General features: G+C 35.9%; 2 protein-coding genes across 3 annotated transcripts; both read right to left on the reverse strand.

Annotated features, from left to right (window-relative positions):
• Window positions 1-3118: 3118 nt before the first annotated feature.
• LOC135608049 (putative disease resistance protein At3g14460) lies at window positions 3119-6865 on the reverse strand. Its single transcript, XM_065100465.1, has 2 exons — window positions 3841-6865; window positions 3119-3327 (listed from the first exon to the last, which is right to left on the reverse strand). The coding sequence occupies exons 1-2, from the start codon at window positions 6272-6274 to the stop codon at window positions 3269-3271; spliced, it is 2493 nt and encodes an 830-aa protein (XP_064956537.1). The 5' UTR covers window positions 6275-6865; the 3' UTR covers window positions 3119-3268.
• Window positions 6866-15185: 8320 nt separating this feature from the next.
• On the reverse strand, window positions 15186-21594 carry LOC135608050 (putative disease resistance protein RGA1). Of its 2 annotated transcripts, XM_065100467.1 has the most exons (3): window positions 21160-21298; window positions 15935-21079; window positions 15186-15396 (listed from the first exon to the last, which is right to left on the reverse strand). In XM_065100467.1, exons 1-3 carry the CDS (start codon window positions 21162-21164, stop codon window positions 15384-15386), a joined length of 5163 nt encoding a protein of 1720 aa, XP_064956539.1. In that variant the 5' UTR covers window positions 21165-21298; the 3' UTR covers window positions 15186-15383. The 2 variants fall into 2 exon arrangements, with proteins under 2 accessions (XP_064956539.1, XP_064956538.1); XM_065100466.1 differs by having other exon boundaries at window positions 15935-21594.
• Between the last annotated feature and the right edge of the window lie 864 nt (window positions 21595-22458).

Here is a 22458-nt window from a genome sequence, read left to right on the forward strand (position 1 = left end):
CCCTCAAAAGTGCGGTTGGCAGCATCAATTATTGGAGGCTGCACGTGCTACGTACCAAACTTCTTCACTAGTCTGATTTAAGCCAATTCTCCACCACTTGGCTTTCAGGGAGTGTTTGTTTATTCCACCAGCTGTAGTTGGCCTTTCCACCAATTCCACCAATTTGTCTCCTTGTGAAAGCTGATGCGAGTTGTTTTCCGGTCGTCGACACAAGAATTAGTTTTATTTGGTGAAATGAAACACAACTTTAGGACAAGAAATATATAAATAAATAAATTTACAATATTTGATTCAATTTAAGACTGATATTAGTAAATTATTGGTTTTTGGGTCAATTAGTGTTCTATTTTCCTCTTCATTTTACTTTGACGATGTTTTCCTATGAGGCTAGATGATTTTTTTAAAAACAAAAATAGGGTCTCAACTACACTGATTTTCCACAAGATTATATTGATTTGTCTAAAATCAAGAAAATCTTATTTAAAATTAGAGTAAATCAAGTCTTTTTTTTTTTTTTTTTTTTTACTAGCTCACCCTCCAATCACCTTTAAACTTTGAGAATCAATTAAGTGAATTTTAATCAATTTTTTTTCTTTTTTATTTATTTAAAATGTGAATTGACAATTATTTGATCCCACTTAAGGTTGAAATTATTTTTTCCTTATTTTTGGGTCAAATAATGCTTTGTTTACTCTTTTTCCCTCAAAAACCTTGATGATTATTTTTTTTATTTTTGGGTCAAATAATTGTACTTTACATTGATATCCCAGAAATCTTGATGATTTTAAAAAAAAAATACTTGAGTTACACTGATTTTTTTTTTTTTTATACAGGGTTAACATTATTTCTGGTCCTTTATTAGAAAGCAATATAACCCTATTCAAAATAGTATAACTCATGTATCATAAAAATTATTTTTTTTCATGTTAGAAAGCAATATAAATACGTCTTGTAAACATTTATCTTAAATCAATTGTTATGTTCATGTTATGTATTTTTTTATAATAAATTGTATAAGTAAAAATATTTGTTATACAAATACTTAAATGCAAAGTATGAGAGAATAGAAAAGTGTGTCGAATTATTATACATTGCATAATTGAGCGTTGAGTCAAATCAAAAGCTCAATCTTGTTTTCCTGATCATCCTCCAAGCTATTACTGATGTGAGATCTCTACGGGTAGTCCTTTAGATTGTGATCAGAATGCTGATAATGGAAGCGTACTCATCCTGTCGAGCAACTCGAGGAAACATGATTAGTTTTCCTACAATTAAAATATCTCACCTCATCTTTTTATACTATTGATGTTGTGGTGGTTGGTGGTTGAATGGTTGTAAGCCTTCTTTGCAGGTGTGATGGTGTAGACTTAAATGTGAGCCTCAGATCTTTTCTTTTATGATATGGTGACCAATTCTTCGTATGTTGATAACTCAAGGATGGCCACTCGTTTTGCAATAAAGAGACATAGGCTTTCGGTTCTATAACATTAGGTGCATCCAAATATTCTCAAAATGCAGATACCAAGCTATCGTAAGCTCACGTCGAAGGTGCAGAATATTGTGGTCATATGGAAACATGACGTCGACACTAATATTCATCATGATCAAAGCTCACGTCCGACTCAACGAGTACGATTCACCATCACCCAACATTATTAAAGTTATTTCAACATTATGATTTAGTTTCAAATTTCTATAGATTGCTAATACCATAAAAAAAATTATCATATCCTAAAACGCTTTCCAATCTACGTTTATTAAAAGTTATTAACAAATTAAGATAGTATCACTACATAAAATTAATACCACTATCTTCGGATTCAAGTTTAAAGTCTTAGTTACAATACTAGTTTTTTTAGACTTAATTGTCATCGACAATGGAGATATAAAATTTATTTAAAAAATGATGTTAGTGTACCTTGGTGCATGCATGTTGAAAAAGGAGATTGATTTTTTTTATTGTGAGATTATTGTTGTCAAAAGTGATTTATCGGTTGTTGTTTAGAACGAAATATATGTGTGTGGATCTTATGCAAAATTATTCTTACCTCTTGGATGATAAGAAATCTAGTTGAAGATATTTGACATATCTTTAGGTGTCTTAATTTCTTTTTTATAACGTATGTATATAGAAAAAGGAACGAGACTATTAATTGGCCGACCACATATGTTATATTATATAGAAATATATATTATTTAGAGAGAAGAGCAGCTCTCTCAGCTAATTAATTTTTTATGCAATGTTCTATAGAGCTCTTTTGCTAACTCTACAGTTTAACTAATAAATTGTACTTTTAGAACAAAGAAGTGGACTATTTGGTGTCAGTTTGGTTCTTGGCATTTTATGATTAGTGAACAAGTTCAAATAATTGAAAGATTGGTGGGTAGATCTCATATACTTTATGGACAAGATGCAAATCACCTAATTAAGGGTGATTTAGTACATGTAGCTCGTGCCAATGCATAATCTAAGGGTCAATATCTCTTTCCTTTTTTTTTTCTTACTTCTTTCTACTATTTTTGTATTCTAAAAAATATTTTTTACCATACAAGCATATGGTCCATATGACTCGTAAGTTATAATTAATATGGTAAGTCCCTTATGATCATCCTTACTTTTTTTTTTGCGTCAAACCACAAGTAAGTAGCTTCATTTGTAGAGATGTCTGCTAAAACAAAAAAGAGTTGCCAGCCCCATGTGGTATGACTTTAAGAGGTGAGTTTAGATGCAAAATCCATCTAAAAGAGGTAAATGAGATTGACAAGATGCTCCTAAATCTCCATTCAAATGACCATGAGATAAGTTATGTCAGCCTGCTACCTCCTCCTCTCACAATGCAGATTATAATTTCATTATGATTTTTGACATGATATATTATGTTCATTGAAAAGTTCTATTGTGTCAACTGATACAGTGCTATAGTATCAACTTCATAATCAATTACATGCTTAGAGATCATGTTGCGTGTTCTGAAATGTTCCACATTAATAAAGAATTTGATTCGTAAGAACAAAAGACAAATTCTCATGAGAACCTACTTAAGTTTTATGACAATTATTCTATAATTAGAATAATAATGGTTTCCCTAATTAAAGCATTTATTGGACAAAAGATAGATATAGGAACTTAAAATTGACGACATACCATACCAAAATATCTAATTTTCAATAGTTTCTACATTCTACAATAAATTCAATAACTCCTTAAAAGTTCATAACATTCAAATCCAAATAGCACATTAAAAAGTAATCTAAATGTACAATACTGTTAAAGGTACAATCCGCTTAAATAGTTCTTCAAATGATATCCAGAGCTACTCCTTTTATCTGAAAATTAAAAAAAAATATTTGAGCAAGGAAAACATTGTAACTCTCGTACAGACAAAATTTATCATAATTAAGTATTTTTTAAAACATAAGAATTTTGTAAACATTCAATACATGCGTTCTAATATATATATAAAAAACAATTTTTCATACACATATAATTTACAAATCTTAAACTTTATATGTATTTTAAATGCTAAATAAAATGCTTCTCATACTTTTTCTTAAAAGCAACATATATTTAAATATATTTTCATAATAAAAGCGTAATACAAGTAAAATCATTGTAGTATAAAGAATTGCCAATAACTAGTCATAAAAAACATAAATGTAGTGAAATAAATTGTGCCTTTTACAATTAAACCCTTACTAAGTCTTGTATTTAGTTATATGTTCTTGGATAAAAATCTAGCTATTACCGAGTGGTCTCACAGACTAGGAAGGAAAACCATCCGAAAACAACGAAAAACCAATGGTATCGATGAGGAGAAGCAATGGTTGGATGTGATGTACCTTCATGTATCTCCAATGGGTCAACAGCCAAAAATCGACCCGAGCTCTTCATCTCGGCCAAGTGCTTCTCCAGCCGCTCCGTCAGCCTCGGATGGCAGTCTTCGAAATGTAGATTCCTGAGGGACATCGGCAGCCCATTCTCAGGTAGCGCCTGAATCTCCGGACATCCAATAATTGTTAGAAGACAAAGGGAGGGAAAGGCATGCAACTCTGTCGGTAGCGATTGTAGATTCTTGCAATCCTTGAATTCTAGCCATCTGAGAGCTGTGAGGCTTCGAAGCAACTGCTCCTCCTCACCAGACATCGTCGCTCGAGGAAAGTTTGAGATTGTGAGAACACGGACGGATGGAAGTATCCTTCTTAAGAGCGATAGTTTGAACAGGGCTGTGTCGTCGATGCATAATTCAGTTACCGACGAACCCTCCACTTGCTTATTCCCTTCATTCAGCAACAACTCGTCTTTTGATCTCAGCTCACCACATTTCCAAAACTTCAGATATTGAAGTCGTTTCAGGTGAAGCAGCGACGTTGCTGGAAGAGACTCTATGCACCGGCAGTCGCCTATTTCCAATCGTGTGAGTGAGGTCAAATTGTGCAGGCAGCCCGGTAGCAATTTTCCTAGATTCCCACAGTCAGACAGCACTAGTTGCTTGATCGGGGGTGGAAGGAGGATGTCATTGTCCCCATCTCGCGTCATGCTCAAGAGATTCGGGCAACTGCGGATTGACAATGCCACAAGGGAGGTGAGTTCTTTAAACCCCTTCACCGGCTGCCACATGAGTTCCGCACATTCCACTATCTCAATGTCACGGATATTTGGTAAGCTGTGCGATAGCAACCCTTCTTCCAGATTTCTTAGATTTGGACATTTTCGTATTGTCAATGTTGAAAGAGAAGCAGTTATGCAACTGCCGCCTCCATGGATTCCTTCCCGTAACCCTGCAACTTCTGTCAATCCGACTTCATCTAATCTTAATGTTTCAAGTGGAGGGAGGGGTGGCAACCTCTTAAGCCTCGGGCATTGTACAATTTCAAGAACTCGCAAGCAGGAAAACAGCTGTCGGCCATCAGGCCAAGACCACTCTTCCAATTCTGGCATGTCCCTGAACTTGAGCTTCTCCAAGCTAGGAAAACACTTGCCTTGGTCTCTAGAACCAAAGAATCCATAGCCCACCTTCTTCACTGCCGGCATTCTCTCGATGCGAAGAACCTTGAGACTCGGCAGTTGTCCAAGACTCGGGAGTTCCTCCAATGCCACGTCCATCAGCACTAGCCTTTCCAGATTAGGCAAGAACTTGCTCTCTGTACTTAATTCATGACTTATTTGTTTCACTGCAGGCATTCCCCCCACGTAAAGGTTCTTGAGATTCGGTAGCTGTCCGATACAAGAAAGATCCTTCCATGCTTTGCAATTTTCCAAACCAAGAGTCATCAGGTTCGCTAACAATTGTGCCTGCAGCCAACTGGGTGATCTGACACCAATGTACCCTACGATCATCAAACGTTGGAGAGCCTGATGTGGTTGGAGACCTTCAAGTACCTCCTCCGACACAACTAATTCATTGCCGTCTAAACTGGAGCCATCATCCGATGTCCATTCTAAGGCTAGTGCATCAAGGTACTGTTTGTTGTTCAGATTAGCCTTGCTTGCTTCTTGTTTACTCTCAACGTTCTCAAGGTTGGAAATTCGAAGTTGTCCATGAAGCTGTTTCAGACCGCCTAGTTGGGCAACCTCGCGTCCCTGATCCTTGAGTACTTTGAACGAAGATAATCCTTGAAGAGAAGTCAGCTTCCCAACATCATTTATATCGGAAATTATTTCGTCTTCCGCATTAAGATGCATCAAGTTGATCAACTTGCTCATGCCGTGTGGGAAACTCTGTAGTTCACAGCCCTGCAGATCCAGTACTCGTAAATTGTAAAGACCACATAATGACTTTGGCAGCCTCCTAATGTAACGGTTGTGGGATATGTCAAGGTAGCGGAGGTGTATCGAGCCACCAATTGTCTCTGGCAACTCTCGCAAGCCGCAGCTCTGCAATATCAATACTCGAATGTTTTTTAATCTTTCAAACCGAGGGAACGAAAAGCCCTTGACTCCAAAGCCATACCAATGACTTTTGTAATTGATCATGAGAGTCCGCAATTTATCATAACAGGAGAGCCCCATTAACTTAGTTCCATTGGTTACTGTTGCTAACAGACGAGTCGTCCTAGGGATCTCTTTCGACTCATCATCATCGATCCTGCAAAACTCCCCCTCTGAAATAAAGTGAGCAAGATCGTGTATCAGGTCATGCATCACATATGCCGATCCCCAAGGAGCTTCCTGAAAGAAAGATCTGTTCACTAACTCACGGAAGTAACTGCTTCCTATAGCCTCCAGCGTCATATTGTCTTTCATATTGTCTTGAGCAACGTAGCCTTCTGCCATCCAAAGCTGGATCAAGTCTGGTTCATAAAACCGACAATCTTCGGGGAACAGGGAACAGAAAACAAAGCACCGCTTAAGGTGTGGGGGAAGACCACGATAGCTCAATTGCAGGACTGGCAGAAGACCACGATATTCTATCCTCTCTTCCTATCAACATCAACACTTGCCTCATCACCCTGTGCTCCTTGTTGCTCCATCTGTTTCTTCAGAACCCGGAACTGGATCTCGTCAAGCGTCATAAGCAGTGTCCTTCAGTTCCATCACCAATTCCTTCAATTGCTTTTTCGTGTCTTCATCATTAATCCACATGTTCTCGACTCTGCCGATGATGTGCTTAGTCCCGGTAAGAGTAGTCTTCAGCTTGAGGAGGTCAGTTCCGTCTCCGGGCTTAGCTCCGATTCCGAACACCTCCGACAACCTTGGGATCGCATCGTCGCTGATCTTTTCTATCAAGCTCCCGATGAAGGCCTCTCCGAGCGATCCCAAGCCTGCTAGTATCCATGACGACATCGCAGTGCAGGGCTGATCCTTCTTTCTCCAAGCACAAAGGTTAGAGGATTCTCAGAGTGGATGGATATTTTCAGCTGCAACGACTTCTCCTCAAGAAGATGGTTTCGAAGGGCGGTTGACGGCATCAATTATTGGAGGCTGCACGTGCTACGCACATGAGGAGGGTGCATCATCAATTATTGGTACCAATTTTCCACGACTTCGGTTTTCTGGTAGCGTGAGTTCGACCGGTTGTAGGACTTTCGAGGATGAGAAAGCAATTCCACCAAATTTTCTTCGGTCCACTTTGGCCATCTCACTATCAAGAATCAGATGCATGATATGATAACAAAGTTTTGTCTATAAGAGTCGTTTTCCGGTCGTAGACAAAATAATTAGTTTTATTTGCTGAAATTAAACTCAACTTATAGAAAATTATCTGTTTGAGGTTTATTTAATGTGTCATCGAAAATAAAATAAATATCTACTAAAATATATGGTACACTCTGAATGAATGGATGTAATAAAACGATTTGCACTTAAATTACAACTTCAGACAGATCAATGTAAATTTCTTAATATAAATTATTATATTATTTCTCTTTAAAAAAAAAAATTTATTATCTTATACCAAGTGTATCATTTTTTTTTTCACATATACTATCTATTCTTTTATAAAATATGAAAATATCTTCCTAGCCCTATAAAAAAAATGATTGGATCCATAGTGGTTAAAACGAAAAAGACAAAATCAGTTCAAAGTAAATCGATTTTTTTCTCTCTTCTCTTATTGATGAATCAATTTATCGGTGTCTCTCATTCTCCAAATCTTATTAAGTCAATTTTATCTTTTTTTCCTAGAAGACCCCCACAAGGAATCCTTTTGAAGTCCTCTTTCTAAAATATATCTATAAAATATTTATTATAATAATTTAATATGTGATACTATTTGGTGTTTTTGTAGAGTTGAAAATAAAATAAATAATTACTAAAATAGATGATACACTCTAAATGCTTTTTAGGATGTAGAAAATGATTTAGATGCAAATTTAAACTTCGGAAGGATGAATATAAAATTTTTAATTAAGTGTCTCATGTTTTCTTTTTCTCATATAATGCTCTTTTTATAAAATACAAATACCCTTCACATTAACATAACCTTACAAAGAAAATGACTTAGGTAAATAGTCATTAAACTAGAAAAAAAATCAATTTAAAGTGAATCGGTTTGCTGCGATCTCTCATTCTCCATGCCCTACGGTTAAAAATTTTACTTTTTAATCCTATTGAGCCAATTTTATCTTCAGTATATCTTTAAATTTAAAATTTTTAGGATTTGATATATTCTCCGAAGAAGACTCAATTTAGAATTACATTGATTGCTTAAATGGTTTAAAAAAACTTTTCGGAAAGGTATATATTAAAAATCTACCTTCTAATATATCTTTCTAGCCATTTGTTTGTGAAAAAAGGTAAATATTTTTGTTAGCTTGCTTGTTCTGAAAAACAGAAAATTTGTTGTTTGGTTAGAAATGAAAAAAATTGGGGTAACAATGATTGCTTAGGATGGAAAACTTTATAGATTTCTCTCATGTACATCTGAATCTTGTCCCACGTAATTGAAATTATTTTTGACTTAAAAATATTTTAATTTCAGTTTACAGTAACTAAAAAAAAGTAAGATGACATGAATTCAGCCTTTTAAAGATGGAATTCACTTAAACTACCGAACTTATAAGAGTTAAAAATAGAAAAATATTCTTTTTTGAGAAATCACCTCATATCATTGAGAATGGGCTATGAAGTGAATTTTGACCACTTTTTCATTTTATTTGTTCATTTAAATTAGGAATTTATAATTATTTGATTTAATTTAAGACTGATATTAGTAAATTATTAGTTTTTGGGTCAATTAGTGTTCTATTTTCCTCTTCATTTTACTTTGACAATGTTTTCCTATGACGCTAGATGAATTTTTTTTTAAATCAATAAAATACTATTTAAAATTAGAGTAAATCAAGCCGTTTTTTTTACTAACTCACCCTCCAATCACCTTTAAACTTTGAGAATCAGTTAAGTGAATTTTGATCATTTTTTTCTTTGTTATTTATTTAAAATGTGAATTGACAATTATTTGATCCCACCTAAGTTTGAAATTGTTTTTTTTTATTTTTTGGTCAAATAATGGTTTGTTTACTTTTTTTCCCTCAAAAACCTTGTACTTTACATTGATATCCAAGAAATCTTGATGATTTTTAAAGAAAAACTTGAGTTAGACTGATTTTTTTTTTTTTTACAGGGTTAACATTATTTCTGGTCCTTTATTAGAAAGCAATATAACCCTATTCAAAATAGTAAAACTCATGTATTAAAAACTTATTTTTTTCATGTTAGAAAGCAATATAAACACGTCTTGTAAACATTTATCTGAAATCAATTGTTATGTTCATGTTATGTATTTTTTTTATAGTAAATGGTATAGGCAAAATATTTGTTATGTGCTTAAAACGAGAGATATAGAAAATCTTTGTGCCACTTAAATGCAAAGTATGGTGGCATAGAAGAGTGTGTAGCATCAAATTCTATTAATATAGTAAGTGGCACATGACAAAGTAGAATTATTATACATTGCATAATTGTTCCCGAAGCTTGAGAATCCTGATGAGTCAGACCAAAAACTCAAGCTATTACTGATGTGAGATGTCTACGAGGAGTCCTTTGGATTGTGATCAGATGCCGACGATGGAAGCATACTCGTGCTGTCGAGCAACTCGAGGAAACATGATTAGTTTTCCTATAATTAAAATATCTCACCACGATTCGCCCGAATTCACTCATCTGTTTCTACTATTGAAGTTTTTTCAACTGCAATGACTTCTTCTCCTCAAGAAGAGGCCTTCGACAGGGCGATTGGCGACATCGATTATTGGAGGCTGCACGTCCCACGCACTTGAGGAGGAGGGGTGCAGCATCAATTATTGGAACCAATTTTTCACCACTTTCGTTTTCTGGGAGAGTGAGTTCGACCGGTTGTAGGACTTTCGAGGATGAGAAAGTAATAATTAGTTTTCTCTATAATAGTCGTTTTCCGGTCGTAGACACAATAATTAGTTTTATTTGCTGAAATTAAACTCAATTTATAGAAAATTATCTATTTGATGTTTATTATGATAATTTAATGAATCTTACTATTTGGCGTTGGTGCAGAGTCGAAAATAAAATAAATATCCACTAAAATAGATGGTACAGAATGACTACATTTTTAGGATGTAATAAAATGATTTCCATGTAAATTACAACTTCAGAGGGATCAATATAAATTTCTTAATATAAATTATTATATTATTTCTCTTAAAAAATTATTTTTTATTATCTCAAGTGTATCATATTTCTTTTTTCCCGTATACTATCTATTCTTTTATAAAATATGAAAATATCTTTGATTCTTTTTTTTTCTCTCTCTTCGCTGAACCAGACCTTATTAAGTCAATTTTATCTTTTTCTTTATATCTTAATTTTTGTGAATCCTTTTGAAGTCCTGCTTTAAAATATTTATTATAATAATTTAATATGTGATATTATTTGATATTTTTGTAGAGTTGAAAATAAAACAAATGATTAATAAAATAGATGATACACTCTAAATGCTTTTTAGGATGTAGAAAAATGATTTACATGCAAGTTTAAACTCCGATGGATGAATATAATTTTTTAATATAAATTATTGGATGAGTTCTCTGAAAAAAACTTTTTTATCTTATCTGTGTCTCATGTTTTCTTTTTCTCATATAATACTCCTTTTATAAAATATAAATACCTGGACACTAAGCCTAAAATGGCTTAGGTAAATAGTCATTAAACTAGAAAAAATTAATTTAAAGTGAATCGATTTGATGCGATTTCTCATTTTGCATGCCCTATCGATAAGAATTATTCTTCTTAATCCTATTGAGTTAATTTTGTCTTTATTTTTATATCTTTATCTGTCTTCTATATATCTCTAGTTGCATACTCTAAAGAAACTCTCTTGAGGCTCTTTTGATGAGATGTGACTCACAAAAAAATCTTTAGGTTTTCATATTGTTTTCTACAATCTCATATTGGTCACTTTGTAATGGTTTTTGAAGCACTTTAGATAATATTTTTGTCAAAAATATAAAATTTTCTAATAAGCATTTCTGTTTAATAGATGTTTCAAATTAAAATTTTTTAGGATTTGATATATTCTCCGAAGAAGGCTTAATTTAGAATTAAATTGATTGCTTAGATGATATAAAAAACTTTTCGGAAAGGTACATATTGAAAATCTACCTTATAATATATCTTTCTAGCCATTTATTTGTGAAAAAAAAGTAAATATTTTTGTTAGCTTGGTTGATGTGAAAAACAGAAAATTTGTTGTTTGGTTAGAAATGAAAAAAAATGGGGTTACAATGATTGCTTAGGATGGAAAACTTTATAGATTTCTCTCATGTACATCTGAATCTTGTCCCACGTAATTGAAATTATTTTTGACTTAAAAATATTTTAATTTCAGTTTACAGTAATAAAAAAAAGTAAGATGACATGAATTCAGCCTTTTAAAGATGGAATTCACTTAAACTGCCGAACTTATAAGAGTTAAAAATAGAAAAATATTCTTTTTTGAGAAATCACCTCATATCATTGAGAATGGGCTATGAAGTGAATTTTGACCACTTTTTCATTTTTTTTGTTCATTTAAATTAGGAATTTATAATTATTTGATTCAATTTAAGACTGATATTAGTAAATTATTAGTTTTTGGGTCAATTAGTGTTCTATTTTCCTCTTCATTTTACTTTGACAATGTTTTCCTATGACGCTAGATGAATTTTTTTAAAAATCAATAAAATACTATTTAAAATTAGAGTAAATCAAGCCATTTTTTTACTAACTCACCCTCCAATCACCTTTAAACTTTGAGAATCAGTTAAGTGAATTTTGATCATTTTTTTCTTTGTTATTTATTTAAAATGTGAATTGACAATTATTTGATCCCACCTAAGTTTGAAATTGTTTTTTTTTTTTTTTGGTCAAATAATGGTTTGTTTACTTGTTTTCCCTCAAAAACCTTGTACTTTACATTGATATCCAAGAAATCTTGATTATTTTTAAAGAAAAACTTGAGTTAGACTGATATTTTTTTTTTACAGGGTTAACATTATTTCTGGTCCTTTATTAGAAAGCAATATAACCCTATTCAAAATAGTATAACTCATGTATTAAAAACTTATTTTTTTCATGTTAGAAAGCAATATAAACACGTCTTGTAAACATTTTGAATCAGTGAACAATGGTTTCCAAAATATGTTTTCTGTTCATCTACAGAGTCTTGAAATGCTTTCTAAGTATGATGAAAGTAGTCGAGCTATAGTCAGATTGCTATCTTCCTCTGTTTCCTGGCTGGTTAAAATATCTCTGCTTTCATCTCTGATCATCTTATGTTTTTGATATACATAAAATGCAGGGTATTAAATCACTATTGGATGTCTTTGATTGCAGCAAAATAATACATGAAAACCGTGTTTTTTTCTACTTCTTTGGGTATTGGAAGAAAATTTTCCTTGATTTCTTATGATCGTAAAACTCTCAACCTCTGTTTCTTCTTCTGCACTGTGAAGTGGGTACGAGCTAATCGGGCATTATTACCTCCTTAGGATTCGTGCATCCATCTGATCAATGGTGCGTATAGTGGAGGGCTGCGGTGCTTGATCCTAATCCGTTCGTTCATCTCTGATGGCCCCGCTCCCACTTGAAATCTGACCCGTCCAAGGCTTCCCCATTGTTTAAAATGGAGAACATCCGCCATCCTGGACGTTGGTGTCCGCAGTCGTCTGCGGTGAGATTCATCTGCATTCATCGCTCGAAAGGTTTAGATCTTTTCATTTGCGCCATTTGATCTGCGGGTTTTGTCCACCGTCTTGATTTCTTTACATTCGACTTTTTGTTTTCAGGCTTTGATTCTGATTCTTTATTACCAATTTTCATCCAAGATATATGGCGAGCGAGACATTCCAAGTGCTTTGTTTTCGTCTTTTGTGGAATGGAGTGTGCCGGATTTGTAGTCGTAATCTAATGGGGAAATAGTTGGCGTTATTAATTGGTCGATTAATATGGTTATCGAGCTCATTCTTTTAATTTGTTGATAGAACTTATTATATAGTTTGGAACTGATCAATAAGATGAGTCAATTGCGTTCATTTTTTTTTGGAATATATACATCAGATCGATACTGTAATATGTAATTTCAGGTATGAATTATGAAATGAATTATACACCAACCTGCTCGAACATGTCAACTGCTTCTATTGATTAGATCCATTTCTCTAACTTTTCGGGTGTATGCTTGTCAACTTTAACAATACCTTGAAAATTATTTGAACTTGCTTGCTTATAAATGTCAAATAGAAATCAAGCTGGACCTACTTATTGAGCTAATTTATATGGGCTTGGAATCACATTTTGAGTTTTGTAGAGCTGGTATTAACACAATGTGTATCTATTCCACTGAACTCCAAGAATGAGGTTAATTAATAATAGCATTAAGAAGAAAGAGCCATATATATATATATATATATATATATATATATACATTTTATTAGCATTTGGAGGCTTCCACACTCTTCAATGATGTCATTTTATTAGTCTCCAATTTTTCTAATATTTGATATCGTTCTTCAAAAAATATTTTATTTCGATGTCATGAGAGGGTAAGTGAAAAAGAAAAAAAGAAACCTAATATGATAGAGGAGAAATAATTGATAATACAACAGTTTTGTGGGAATTTAAAATTTTTATATATTTTTTTAATTCAGAGTAACAGTTAGCAGTGGTTAATTAGGTCTTATTAGATTGATGTCAATGGGAGTAACATATGTGGAGGAACAAAATATATTGGAACATTTACGCTATATTAAAATGTGTATGGGCAAATCTGTTATTTCCAAACTTTAAAAAGATATATATATGTAAGTTTATATACAAAACTCATGCTTTAAAGGAGCAAAAATTATGACCAAATAGAGTGGGAAATGAGAGAATTTAATGCAAGGTAGATCATAGTCTACACCCAGGTAACTAAAGATTTAGTTGAACTATGTTAGATTCTACCATATTTGGGTACTAGTCTAGATCAGTGTTTTTATTTTTATTTTTTGTATGTTCTTGTGCTTCTTGGGGGAATTGCTTTTTATACATTTTTGTGTAGTAAAACATGGTGAAATACCTTTTTTTTACCTGAGTTTGTGAATGTAAAGTTTTTTTTTTCTATTAAGGAACAGATCAAGTCTAGTTGAATTAATGTTAAAATCAAAGTTGATTGGATTCAAATGGCAGAAGAAGAATAATAAGAAACACATAGGTGAGAAGTCTTCTCTTTCCTTGTATCTAAAAGTATGTAAATATTATGCTATATGAAAGAATTGAAATCCTAGATAAATATATCTTGAAGGATAAACTTTAATTAAATTAGTTCATCTGATATGACTTAAAAATTTACAGATAATATTTAGTATCATTTATTTATTTAGACCCTTGAACATTATCCCATAAAATGATATTAACACTTTATAATTTGATTTAGGATAGTTGATTTTATCATGCATTGCTTTCAAGTTTCAACAACAAACTTCAATCTCCTCTTACTCTTAGTTGTGTTTCTCCACTTTATTACTGTATATCGTGTTTTACTTCTTCCACTCCAAACTGGTGTTTGAACTATTCATCAATGGATTGTCATAAGAAGTGTGAACTTCTTCTTGCATTTTAATTTCTTTTAAAGTTTCTAATTATTTATCATCATTAACTCGCTTCAGTTTCATCATATGTCCCAGTTTTCATCAATGGATAGTCATAAAAAGAATGCAAATGTCCTACAACTGTTCTTCACACTGATCAAGTAAACATGTCTTGTAGATATATTTTCTGAAATCGATTGTTATTTCCATGTGATGTCTTTTTTAGTAAACCGTTTTTTGGCCATACAGCAAAATATTTATTACGTGCTTTTAAAAGAGAGATGTGGCATGAGATACATAGAAACATTTTGTGCAAATTAAATGAAAAGAATGGTGGAATGGAAGAGTGTGTTGAACCAAATTCTATTAATATATATTAACTGCTATACCTTGTGAGTTCATATTAATATATACAAACTGTGTTCATAATTGTTATGAACACAGTTAATATGTGTTCGTAGCGTATGACAGTCACTTGTGCACAATACAGTGACCAATCGGATGTCCGAACCGAGATGATTTCTACATATTACTATAAAACAATTCTATTTATAAAAACAAAAACAATTTTGTCAATCAAAAAGGGAAGTTATAACAACATCCAAGCTAGTAGAAAGCTTGCATCAATCCACCGTCACAAAGTTATAAATTTTTCTACAGAAATATAAGATAAAAAAATCTTATTTATTACATATTTCAATCTATAATCAATCCACTCACAACACATACAACAAAATCGACAACTTCTTAAAAGTTCATAACATTCAAGTTCGAATAACACACATACAAAATAATCTAAATGTGCAATATTGTTCAATACAAAAGACACTTAAATCTTTCTTCATATCATATCCACAAATGAGCTACTCCTTCAATCTGCAATTAAAAAAAATATATATGAGAAAAGCAAACATTGTAACTCACATACAAACAAAATTTATCATAATTAAGTATGTTTTTTTAAAAAACATAAGACTCATTTAAACATTCAATGCATGCGTTCTAAAACATACATAAATATCAATATTTTGTTTACATATAATTTACAAAACTTAAAATTTATATGTATTTTAAATGCTAAATAAATTGCTTATCATACTTTTTTTTTTTCAAGCAACATATATTTAAATATATTTTCATAATAAAAGCATAATACAACTAAAACCATATATCAGATCAAAAATCATTATAGTATAAAGAATTGCCATTAACTAGTCATAAAAAAACATAAATATAGTTGAGGATTCAGCGTAGAGAAATAAATTGTACCTTTTACAAGTAAGCCCTTACTAAGTCTTGTATTTAGTTTTACTATTAGTTAGAGTGGTCTCAAAGACTAGGAGGGAAAACCAACCGAAAACAACGAAAAACCAATTGCATCGATGCGGAGAAGCAATGGTTGGATGTGATGTACCTTAATATATCCGATTGGTCAACAGCCAAAAATCGACCCGAGCTCTTCATCTCGGCCAAGTGTTTTTGCAGTTGCTCCGTCAGCCTCGCTTGGCAGCCTCGGAAATGTAGATTCTTGAGGGACATCGGCAGCCCCTTCTCCGGTAGCGCCTGAATCTCCGGACATCCAATTATTGATAGAAGCCGGAGGGAGGGAAGGGCATGCAACTCTGTCGGCAGCGATTGTAGATTCTTGCAATCCTCAAATTCTAGCACTCTGAGAGCTGTGAGGCTTCGCAACAACTGCTCCTCCTCATCAGACATCGTCACTCGATGAAAGTTTGAGATTGTGAGAGCACGGACGGATGGAAGTGTCCTTCTTAAGAGCGATACTTTGAACAGGGCTGTGTCGTCGATGCATAATTCAGTTACCGACGAACCCTCCACTTGCTCATTCCCTTCGTTCAGCAACAGCTTGGGACATAATTTGATGGTCAATTCACTGAGGGATTCCAGAACTCGCAATCCGTCTATTGATCTCAACTCATCACAGTGCCAAATGCTCAGAGATTCAAGTCGTTTCAGGTGAAGCAGCGACGTTTCTGGAAGAGATTCTATGGACGGGCAGTCACCTATTTCCAATTGAATGAGTGAGGTCAAGTTGTGCAGGCAGCCCGGTAGCAATTTTCCCAGATTCCCACAGTCAAACAACCGTAGTACCTGAATCGAGGGTGGGAGGAGGATGTCAACGTCCTTTATTTCTGTCATGCTCAAGAGATTCGGGCAACTGCGGATTGACAATATCCCAAGGGAGGTGAGTTCTTTGAACCCCTTCACCGGCTGCCACATGAGTTCCGCACATTCCTCTATCTCAATGTAACGGATATTTGGTAAGCTGTGCGATAGCAACCCTTCTTCCAGATTTCTTAGATTTGGACATTTACGTATTCTCAATGTTGAAAGAGAAGCAGTTATGCAATTGCCGCCTCCATGGATTCCTTCCCTTAACCCTGGCAGTTCTGTCAATCCGACTTCATGTAAATGTAATGTTTGAAGTGGAGGGAGGGGAGGCAACCTCTTAAGCCTCGGGCATCTTTCAATTTGAAGTTTTCGCAAGCAGGGAAACAGCTGTCGGCCATCAGCCCAAGACCACTCTTCCCATTGTGGCATGTCCCTGAACGTGAGCTCCTCCAAGCTAGGAAAACACTTGCTTTCGTCTCTAGAACCAAAAAATCCATCACCCACCTTCTTCACTGCTGGCATTCCCTCGATGTGAAGAACCTTGAGACTCGGCAGTTGACCAAGACAAGGGAGTTCCTCGCATTCTGGGATGTCCACCAGCTTTATCTCTTCAAGACTATATATTTTCAATTCTGAAACGATCATACTGCTGCTACTTCCATCGATTTCTTCCCACAATCTTGGAACTTCTGTCAACCCGACTTTACATAATGACAGTGATTTAAGTGGAGGAGGGAGGGGAGGCATCCTCTTAAGCTTCGGGCATCTTTCAATTTCAAGTTCTCGCAAGCAAGGAAACAGCTGTCGGTCATCAGCCCAAGACCACTCTTCCCATTGTGGCATGTCCCTGAACGTGAGCTCCTCCAAGCTTGGAAAACACTTGTCTTGGTATCTAGAACCAAAGAATCCATCGCCCACCTTCTTCACTGCTGGCATTCCCTCGATGTGAAGAACCATGAGACTCGGCAGTTGACCAAGACAAGGGAGTTCCTCACATTCTGGGATGTCCACCAGCTTTATCTCTTCAAGACTATATATTTTCAATTCTGAAACGATCATACTGCTGCTACTTCCATCGATTTCTTCCCACAATCTTGGAACTTCTGTCAACCCGACTTCACATAATGATAGTGATTTAAGTGGAGGAGGGAGGGGAGGCATCCTCTTAAGCTTCGGGCATCTTTCAATTTCAAGTTCTCGCAAGCAAGGAAACAGCTGTCGGTCATCAGCCCAAGACCACTCTTCCCATTCTGGCAAGTCGATGAACGTGAGCTCCTCCAAGCTTGGAAAACACTTGTCTTGGTATCTAGAACCAAAGAATCCATCGCCCACCTTCTTCACTGCTGGCATTCCCTCGATGTGAAGAACCATGAGACTCGGCAGTTGACCAAGACAAGGGAGTTCCTCGCATTCTGGGATGTCCACCAGCTTTATCTCTTCAAGACTATATATTTTCAATTCTGAAACGATCATACTGCTGCTACTTCCATCGATTTCTTCCCACAATCTTGGAACTTCTGTCAACCCGACTTCACATAATGATAGTGACTCAACTGAAGTAGGGAGGGGAGGCATCCTCTTAAGCCTCGGGCATCTTTCAATTTGAAGTTTTCGCAAGCAGGGAAACAGCTGTCGGCCATCAGCCCAAGACCACTCTTCCCATTGTGGCATGTCCCTGAACGTGAGCTCCTCCAAGCTAGGAAAACACTTGCTTTCGTCTCTAGAACCAAAAAATCCATCACCCACCTTCTTCACTGCTGGCATTCTCTGGATGCGAAGAACCTTGAGACTCGGCAGTTGACCAAGACAAGGGAGTTCCTCACATTCTGGGATGTCCTCCAGCTTGATCTCTTCAAGACTATATATTTTCAATTCTGAAACGATCATACTGCTGCTACTTCCATCGATTTCTTCCCACAATCTTGGAACTTCTGTCAACCCGACTTTACATAATGACAGTGATTCAAGTGGAGGAGGGAGGGGAGGCATCCTCTTAAGCTTCGGGCATCTTTCAATTTCAAGTTCTCGCAAGCAAGGAAACAGCTGTCGGTCATCAGCCCAAGACCACTCTTCCCATTCTGGCAAGTCGATGAACGTGAGCTCCTCCAAGCTAGGAAAACACTTGTCTTGGTATCTAGAACCAAAGAATCCATCGCCCACCTTCTTCACTGTTGGCATTCCCTCGATGCGCAGAACCTTGAGACTCGGCAGTTGTCCAAAACTCGGGAGTTCCTCCAGTGCCATCATGTCCTTCAGCACTAGCCTTTCCAGATTAGGCAAGAACTTGCTCTCTGTACTTAATTCATGACTTATTTGTTTCACTGCTGGCATTCCCTCCACGTAAAGGTTCTTGAGATTCGGTAGCTGTCCAATACATGAAAGATCCTTCCATGCTATGCAGTTTATCAGTCTAAGAATTCCCAGATGCACTAACAATTGTGCCTGCAGCCAACTGGGTGATCTGATACCAATGTACCCTCTGATCGTCAAACGTTTGAGAGCCTGATGTGGTTGGAGACCTTCAAGTACCTCCTCCGACACAACTAATTCATTGCCGTCCAAACTGGAGCCATCATCTGATATCCATTCTAAGACCAGTTTATCAAGGTACTGTTTGTTGTTCAGATTAGCCTTGCTTGCTTCTTGTTTACTCTCAACATTCTCAAGGTTGGTAATTCGAAGTTTTCCATGTAGTTGTTTCAGACTGCCTAATTGGGCAACCTCGTGTCCCTGATCCTTGAGTACTTTAAATGAACACAGTTCTTGAAGAGAAGTCAGCTTCCCAACATCATTTATCTCGGAAATTATTTTATCTTCTGCATTAAGATGCATCAAGTTGATCAACTTACTCATGCCGTGCGGGAAACCCTGTAGTTCACAGCCCCACAGATCCAGTACTCGCAAATTGTAAAGACCACATAGTGACTCCGACAGTCTCCAAATCTGACGGTTGTAGGATATGTCAAAGTAGCGGAGGTGTATCAAGTCACCAATTGTCTCAGGCAACTCCCGTAAGCCGCACCTCTGCAATATCAACACTCGAATGTTTTTTAATTTATCAAATTGAATGAACAAAGGCCTCTCGACTCCAAAGTCAAACCAATGACTTTTGGAATTGATCATGAGGGTCCGCAATTTATCATAACAGGAGAGGTCCATTAACTTAGTTCCATCGGTTAATGTTGCTGATAGATGACGAGTTGTATTAGGGATCTCTTTCGACTCATCATCATCGATCCTGCAAAACTCTCCCTTTGAAATAAACTGAGCAAGATCGTGTATCAAATCATGCATCACATATGTCGATCCCCAAGGAGCTTCCTGAAAGAAAGACCTATTCACTAAGTCAAGGAAGTAGCGGCTTCCTGTATCCTCCATCGTCATATTGTTGTCTTGAGCAACGTAGCCTTCTGCCATCCAAAGCCGGACCAAGTCCTCTTTATCAAACTGATAATCTTTGGGGAACAGGGAACAAAAAACAAAGCACCGCTTAAGGTGTGGGGGAAGACATTGATAGCTCAATTGTAGGACTGGCAGGAGACCCTCTTCGTCTTGCGGTAGTTGCCAAATTTCACTCCCTGCGATGTTTCTCCAGTGCTTCTCGTTCATCTGCGCCTTCAACAACCCGCCTACCGTCTTTGCCGCAAGTGGCAACCCCTTCAACCTGCCTGCGATCTTCTTTGCTATGGCTTCTAGATGTGGAAATTCACCGGCGTCTTCGGAACCAAATGCACATTTCTTGAACAATTTCCAATAGCTGGCTTCATCCAGACCTCCTAGAGGGATCGGATTGCCAACCATTTCTGCAATCTTTTTAGAGCGAGTTGTAACCAAAATCTTGCTTCCTGGTTCTCCGTACCTCAATGGTGCACAAAATCTTTCCCATTTCAGACTGTCCTCGTTCCACACATCGTCGAGGACAAGCAGGAACCTTTTTGAGGTCAAGTTCTTAAGAACCACTTGAAGTGTATCAAGGTTGCTGAGATCACACTTATTCTCGGTTATGGATTCTATGATCTCTTTGGTAAGCCTTTCCACGTTGAAGTTGTCTGATACACAGACCCAGACCTCATGCTGAAAATAGTCCTTCACCCTCTCGTGGTTGTAGGCTTGCTGAGCAAGAGTAGTCTTTCCGACCCCTCCGATCCCAACAATAGTTAAGGTAGAGATGCCACTGTCGCTAGATCCGGATCCGTCGGCAGATTGCACCAACAGTCCCAGAAGGTGATTCAGCGGTTCCTCTCGTCCGAATACTTGAGTTTCTATCGGAAAGGAAGTGGTGGTTCGGGACACTACTGACGTTATCATCTGTTTCTCGTCAGCATCTAATGTAGTAATGAGATCCTCGATGCAAGTAGTGATTTTATCTAACTTCATCTGAATTTCCCTCACTCTATTCACATCATCTTCTCTACCGAAGAAGCGACTGGTAAATTGAGGAACCGAAATTTTCATCTTTTTCCAAGGAAAGAGACCGGAAGAAGAAGAAGAAGATTGGTTACTTGCCTCATCACCCTGAGCTCCTTGTTGCTCCATCTGTTTCTTCAGAACCCGGAACTGGATCTCGTCAAGCAAGTCCTCAGCGTCATAAGCAGTGTCCTTCAGTTCCATCACCAATTCCTTCAATTGCTTTTTCGTGTCTTCATCATTAATCCACATGTTCTCGACTCTGCCGATGATGTGCTTAGTCCCGGTAAGAGTAGTCTTCAGCTTGAGGAGGTCAGTTCCGTCTCCGGGCTTAGCTCCGATTCCGAACACCTCCGACAACCTTGGGATCGCATCGTCGCTGATCTTTTCTATCAAGCTCCCGATGAAGGCCTCTCCGAGCGATCCCAAGCCTGCTAGTATCCATGACGACATCGCAGTGCAGGGCTGATCCTTCTTTCTCCAAGCACAAAGGTTAGAGGATTCTCAGAGTGGATGGATATTTTCAGCTGCAACGACTTCTCCTCAAGAAGATGGTTTCGAAGGGCGGTTGACGGCATCAATTATTGGAGGCTGCACGTGCTACGCACATGAGGAGGGTGCATCATCAATTATTGGTACCAATTTTCCACGACTTCGGTTTTCTGGTAGCGTGAGTTCGACCGGTTGTAGGACTTTCGAGGATGAGAAAGCAATTCCACCAAATTTTCTTCGGTCCACTTTGGCCATCTCACTATCAAGAATCAGATGCATGATATGATAACAAAGTTTTGTCTATAAGAGTCGTTTTCCGGTCGTAGACAAAATAATTAGTTTTATTTGCTGAAATTAAACTCAACTTATAGAAAATTATCTGTTTGAGGTTTATTTAATGTGTCATCGAAAATAAAATAAATATCTACTAAAATATATGGTACACTCTGAATGAATGGATGTAATAAAACGATTTGCACTTAAATTACAACTTCAGACAGATCAATGTAAATTTCTTAATATAAATTATTATATTATTTCTCTTTAAAAAAAAAAATTTATTATCTTATACCAAGTGTATCATTTTTTTTTTCACATATACTATCTATTCTTTTATAAAATATGAAAATATCTTCCTAGCCCTATAAAAAAAATGATTGGATCCATAGTGGTTAAAACGAAAAAGACAAAATCAGTTCAAAGTAAATCGATTTTTTTCTCTCTTCTCTTATTGATGAATCAATTTATCGGTGTCTCTCATTCTCCAAATCTTATTAAGTCAATTTTATCTTTTTTTCCTAGAAGACCCCCACAAGGAATCCTTTTGAAGTCCTCTTTCTAAAATATATCTATAAAATATTTATTATAATAATTTAATATGTGATACTATTTGGTGTTTTTGTAGAG

This window comes from Musa acuminata, chromosome BXJ2-3, assembly GCF_036884655.1.
Source record: "Musa acuminata AAA Group cultivar baxijiao chromosome BXJ2-3, Cavendish_Baxijiao_AAA, whole genome shotgun sequence".
Taxonomy (NCBI): Eukaryota; Viridiplantae; Streptophyta; class Magnoliopsida; order Zingiberales; family Musaceae; genus Musa; species Musa acuminata.